We start from the raw sequence: 5,907 nt of genomic DNA, 5'->3' as shown, positions 1-5,907 counted from the left end.
GTTTGAAAGCTGCTGATGTCTAGTTGAATGCATGTTGTTTCTGGTCAGTGGTCTCATGTCTGTGCTCTTGTAGGTATCTGGAGATGTTGCTGGAGTACCTGCAGGAATACACGGATCGGGTCAAGCCTCTGCTGGATCAGAATGAGCTCTATGGAAAGATCTTGGCAGAGTTTGAGAAGAAGTGGGAGAGTGGGATGTTTCCAGGCTGGCCGGTGGGTTTGTGCTTAAAGGAGACATTATGCCCCTTTTTACAATATGTAATACAAGTCTCTGGTGTCCCCAGAATGTGTCTGAAGTTTCAGCTCAAAATACTCCACAGATCATTTATTATATCATTTAGAAAATGCGTATTTTTAGTGGAAGCAGAAACACGCTGTTTTTCGGGCCTGTGTATTTAAATGCAAATGAGCTGCTGCTCCCCGCCCCCTTTTCCAGAAAAGAGCTGCGCCATTACAGTAACTGCAAAAACATCTGTTTTGGTTCTGATTATCATGTTTATCGCGCTGAAATCATGCGTTTTATTACTGTGAGTGGTAAACTTCTATTACTGTGAGTGGTAAACTTCTATTACTGTGAGTGGTAAATGAGTTTAAACTTCTGATATACGGTTTTCTGAGACCACACATCCGAAGCACACGCACAGAAAGCGGCTGCCACAACATGTGAGTACTAAACTAAGCTCTCATTAGGCCCTTTTGCACCGCTTTAGTTCCAGACCTAAATGTACGGTACTAAAGTACTGGGACGATTTTGTGCGAACTATTTCCCAGTACCATTTAAAGGGTTGCATTCACACCGAGAGTGTGTACTAAGAAGTGACGTAAGCCGGTCGACAGCGACGTCATTTGTGCACGGCGTTCAACAACAGAAACAAAGAAGAACATTAATAACAGGAGGATGGAGGACGCTGTGATCGGAGCTGTGTTTTGTTGTGTCTCGCGGGTTTCACAGTGGACATGGAAAGTCGATGTATACGTAAAGCGATTGAAGCGAATAGGGAAAGAAATTATATTCCTATGAAATATTAGATATTATTATGAAAATCATGCCCATTATTACACTTATTTGTTCTTTACATGTTGGCCAAATAACACATTAATATGCAAATTAGATGCAGTATATAATGGGAAAACCCTCTTATGGCCATTTTACACACACACACACACTGCATAAAGCAAAATGGTATATCAAATCATCCATATCTTTGTTATATCTTTCATAACATAGTTGAGAATCAGTTTGCTATAAAAAAAATCCTGAAACCTAAAAACTTATGGTTATGATGTTTTGCCTATTCATGTTCATTCGTGTCTTTTTATTACATTTTTTTGAGTCGTGGTGTCCTCTACAGAGGGCATAGTATATGAATAAAATAGCATTTTTCAAAATTGCTATTTAACTTTTTTTTCTTATGCTGGAAACCATGTAATAACATGAAAAAATACTAAATTCACAAAACTTGTTTTTTCTGGGTCTCAGGCGGCTTTAGCAGAGTATACTGTCATATGGCATATAGCATATCATAACGCCCTAGGGTTTACCACTAGTTATGCAGCGACAGGTGCCGCATCACGTATTTAAGGAAAGATGTTAAATCGATTTGTCCTGCTGTAATTGAGATGTTTTATGAATGTGTGTGTGTTCCAGAAAGAGACGAGTAGTGCTCTGACTCACGCTGGAGCCCATCTGGATCTCTCTGCCTTCTCTTCCTGGGAGGTCAGTTTCTTTTGGTCTTGTCTGCTACAAATGTGACTTCATTTTTTTTCCCTGTTTTCCTTAATGTTGTCTGATTGCCACAGGAGCTGGCGTCTCTGGGTCTGGACAGATTGAAGTCTGCTCTCATGGCTTTAGGTCTCAAATGTGGAGGGTGAGTGTGAACACTGTCCTGTGCATGTTGCTCTTGCTTTAATTGTAGTTTCACATTTACAAATAAAGCATTCAGAGAGCTGGCAGTCCCAGATTCTCGAGTCTGTATGTAATCTCCAGATGTGTGATTGTTGTGTGTTTGTTCACTGTAGCACACTAGAAGAGAGAGCCCAGCGTCTGTTCAGCACTAAAGGCAAATCCTTGGAGGCACTGGACCCCTCACTGTTTGCCAAAAACCCAAAAGCCAAGGGACCGAAGAAGTAAGCCTATCTCAGTTTGGGAAACTATGTAAATACAATGCAGTCAAATTTAAAGGGTTCGTTCACCCAAAAATGAAAATTAGTCCATAAATTACTCACCCTCAAGGCATCCTAGGTGTATATGACTTTCTTCTTTCAGACGAATCCAGTCGGAGTTATGTTAAAAATTGTCTTTGATCTTTCAAGCTGTTTAATGGCAGTCAGCACATTTTAAATGTGGTTATTTTTCTTACGAAAACGCATCGATTCGCTACAGGAGGACTTTGTTCACCCCCGTGTGAGCCATGTGAGACACTTTTTTTTAAGGATGGGCGCTTTTTATTTCACTTTTGGACTGAAGCACTGCAACACCTGCTGAGTGCCATTAAACAGCTTGAAAGATCAAAGTCAATTTCTAACATAACTCCGACTGGATTCGTCTGAAAGAAGAAAGTCATATACACCTAGGATGCCTTGAGGGTGAGTAATTTATGGGCTAATTTTCATTTTTGGGTGAACTAACTCTTTAAATTGGTGTAGAAACAAGTGATTTATTAAAATATTTTTGTTTTCTTTTAAATGCAGCTCAACCTTGTATTCATTATTTGCCTCTGTCTATCTATCTTGTGTCTGCAGAGACTCGGAGCGCAACAAGGAATCTGCTTTTCTTGAAGCTCAGATTTATGAATATGTGGAGATCCTGGGGGTAAGCAGTCTGCCTGCTGTAGTTTTATGTTTAGTCTCCTCTCATTTCACATTTATACTATAATTTTGTAATATATATGCACTGATCAGCCACAACACTAAAACCACTGACGGGTGAAGTGAATAACATTGATTTTATCATTACAGGGACACTTTTAGTAAATGACCTTCAGAGTAATGTACTTCAGTGTTTCTCTACTAATTGTCTATTTTATGAGTGGTTGTGGTTTGCTGACGTTGGTGTGAATTGTCTGTAGTGATGTTGCTGATGTGTGTGTGCGCTGCAGGAGCAAAGGCAGCTGACGCATGAGAACGTCCAGAGGAAGCAGGCGCGTACAGGAGAGGAGCGTGACGAGGAAGATGAAGAGCAGCCCAGCGAGAGCGAGAGTGAAGACGAAGATAATGAGATCATATACAACCCCAAAAACCTGCCGCTCGGCTGGGACGGAAAGGTACACTTGCTTTTTATTACGGTGGTTCGGTTTGGTGAAAGGAAATCGGTTTATTAGAGATTAAAACGGAAAGCTGTTTTTTAAATTCAAATTAGACATTGATGGTCTGATTGATGGGTAATTGATGCCAATCCCTCCAAAACATAATGAACAGTAGTGATCATTAGTAAATAACATCTCAGTTTTTGTAGCATTTTAACTCTTTTCTATATCACACAGCTCTAGAGGTAAAAGACTGATAGTGTGTCATTAACCTTGTCTTTAGCCGATTCCATACTGGCTGTACAAGCTGCACGGCCTGAACATCAATTACAACTGTGAGATCTGTGGCAATTACACGTACAGAGGACCCAAAGCCTTCCAGAGACACTTTGCAGTAAGTTTGCAAGAAACATCCTCATATTCCAGAATTTGTAGTTATGGAGCAGGATCTCAATTGTTTCTATTTTAGCTAGTAATTTTAAAGTCTTTAGTTATTCATTAAATCATTTTTGATGCATGTTAATAAACCACACAAAAGGCACCCGTTTTGGAAATTGACCCTCGTGGTAACTGTCCTTGCACTTCAAATGAGTTTCTCTTTTCTCTGGAATAGTCTGGTCAAAGCTGAAGTCACAGAAAGCATTAGAGCGCTGGCAGCCAGACACCGAGGTGAGTTCTTCTCAAACGCATTCAGTAGTCTGACATTACGCTGAGTGAAGCCACATTCAGCTGTACAGCTCTGCTCTGACTGAAGCGGCAGGTTTAGCCCGTGTTAATCAGCTGTTCAAACTCTGCTTCGGCTGCTTGATATGTTCCTTGTTGGAGAGTGAAAGATTAGTGACGTTTTCAAGTGGGAATAAATCTTGAGACTGGATGTTTGAGTTCAGAATGGAAATGTGTGTATATATACTTTTTTTTTTTTTGGTCTTGCAGGAGGAATATGAAGACTCCAGCGGAAACGTGGTCAACAAGAAGACTTTTGAGGATCTGAAACGCCAGGGGCTTCTGTAGCACAACAAACAAGATCTCTGAACACAAAATACTCGCAGTGTAAATACTGAGGCAGAAATGTGATCGTTTAGTCCTCTTGTCTTTTCCAGTTTGTGAGAAATGTGATTGGTCTTTTTAAAAGCGATCAGTATGTACATTTTTATTACTATTTGATTGTTCCCAATTTTTCTCATTTGGTGTCTTAAATTTGAGACTTTCATTAATCAATAAATTGTAGTACATTGTGTGAAAAATGATTACTTGTGCAGCATGCTGTTTTTAAAATCAGACCGTGAGATGGTTTTACTTCAGTGGGCATCTGTCATTTCACTAAAAAATATTCTGACCCCTTCATTTTTCCCAACATTTTATGTTGCAGCCTCCACATCAGACTACACTCCATACATCATAATGTCAAAGCAAAATCAGATGTGTGATGACTGCAAATGAAAAAAGACCATTTAAAATATATATATATATATATATATATTTTTTTTACATAAACAAAAAAAATGCAGATTTACACGGTGTATCAAAGTGAATTCCACCCTGTTAAAGGTCCTCTGTGTGATGAGAGCACAGCTGTATCAATAGATCTCTTCAGGATAACAGCATCTTGCCAGATCTTTCCCCAAAAGATTATAAAAGTACAAACCCATTCTGCCTTTTGCCAAGATTTTTTTGATGCATCGAAAACTGTTTTTTTGTGACTCCTGGAGGATTCAAATAGTCAGTTTGGTTATAGAATGAGATTTTAACCATTGTTTCCATTAGACAAACGGTGTAGTTTACCAATTTTACAATCAACATTAGATTAATCTGATGAAAAAGTATTTGCTCCGTTATATTGTATATAGGCCTGTCGCAATCAATATATATCGACTTCGCGCAATTATGTACATGACCTCAATAATTTTTGGTGACTCAATATATCGCCCATTATATTTACTTAAAAGGGTCATATGATGCGATTTCAAGTTTTCCTTTCTCTTTGGAGTGTTACAAGCTCTTGGAGCATAAAGAAGATCTGTAAAGTTGCAAAGACTAAAGTCTCAAACCCAATGAGATATTCTTTATAAAAGTTAAGAGTCAGCCACGCCTACCTAAAACGACTCGTTCTAACACGCCCCCACATGTCTACATCACTATGTGGAAATATTAGCATAATGCCGCCCAAAGAAAGAAGGCGTGGCTTCAGGAATAGCAGTCATGCTGATGCAGCCATGTCAGGGAGACGCTGTGTTTCAGTGCGAAAGCAAAAGCACTTTATTTGGCCTTCCGGAAGAAGATGCAATTAGGAATCATTTGTTAAGATTTATTTACAACAGAACAGCACAACCTGTTGAACCTAGAAGAGTACAAGGCTGGCTGTGCACAAAGGCTATTTCCAAAAAAAAAGAAAAAGGGTCAATTCCGACTTTGCAATGGCAATCTGGCGCTTCTGAATCAGCGACTGTAAGTATGTTTTGTTATTAGTTTAAGTATTTGCTATTGACTGTTCAAATGCAGAGTTTGCACAGCGCAGAATAAGGCGTCGTGTGTGTGTGTGTGTGTGTGTGTGTGTGAGGGGAACAGGGTCACATCACAGGAGAGTGAACTGCCTGTCAGAAATCATAGCACGTCAGCGGTCTTAACCGCGGCTTGTGTACTGCATCATCACTGTGTCTGTCACG

General features: G+C 39.6%; 1 protein-coding gene and 1 long non-coding RNA gene across 2 annotated transcripts in view; both read left to right on the top strand.

Moving 5' to 3' along the window:
* The window catches only part of LOC107568526 (splicing factor 3A subunit 3-like), a gene marked incomplete at its 5' end in the record, with an annotated part of 7,881 nt that extends 4,168 nt beyond the window's left edge, over window positions 1-3,713 (top strand). Inside the window, 6 exons of the mRNA XM_016254491.1 lie at window positions 1,648-1,716; window positions 1,800-1,867; window positions 2,019-2,126; window positions 2,742-2,811; window positions 3,098-3,262; window positions 3,528-3,713. Of these exons, the coding sequence (XP_016109977.1) occupies window positions 1,648-1,716; window positions 1,800-1,867; window positions 2,019-2,126; window positions 2,742-2,811; window positions 3,098-3,262; window positions 3,528-3,713 (666 nt within the window). The remainder of the gene's footprint in view (window positions 1-1,647; window positions 1,717-1,799; window positions 1,868-2,018; window positions 2,127-2,741; window positions 2,812-3,097; window positions 3,263-3,527) is intronic.
* A 105-nt stretch (window positions 3,714-3,818) lies between these two features.
* Window positions 3,819-4,701, top strand: LOC107568528 (uncharacterized). The gene is made up of 2 exons (XR_001606772.1): window positions 3,819-3,913; window positions 4,178-4,701. It is a non-coding gene; the product is annotated as an uncharacterized lncRNA (long non-coding RNA).
* The last annotated feature ends 1,206 nt before the right edge of the window (window positions 4,702-5,907 follow it).

This window comes from Sinocyclocheilus grahami, unplaced genomic scaffold (assembly GCF_001515645.1).
Source record: "Sinocyclocheilus grahami isolate Dianchi unplaced genomic scaffold, SAMN03320097.WGS_v1.1 scaffold1254.1, whole genome shotgun sequence".
NCBI lineage: Eukaryota > Metazoa > Chordata > Actinopteri > Cypriniformes > Cyprinidae > Sinocyclocheilus > Sinocyclocheilus grahami.
This window is presented reverse-complemented; position numbering and strand designations above follow the sequence as displayed.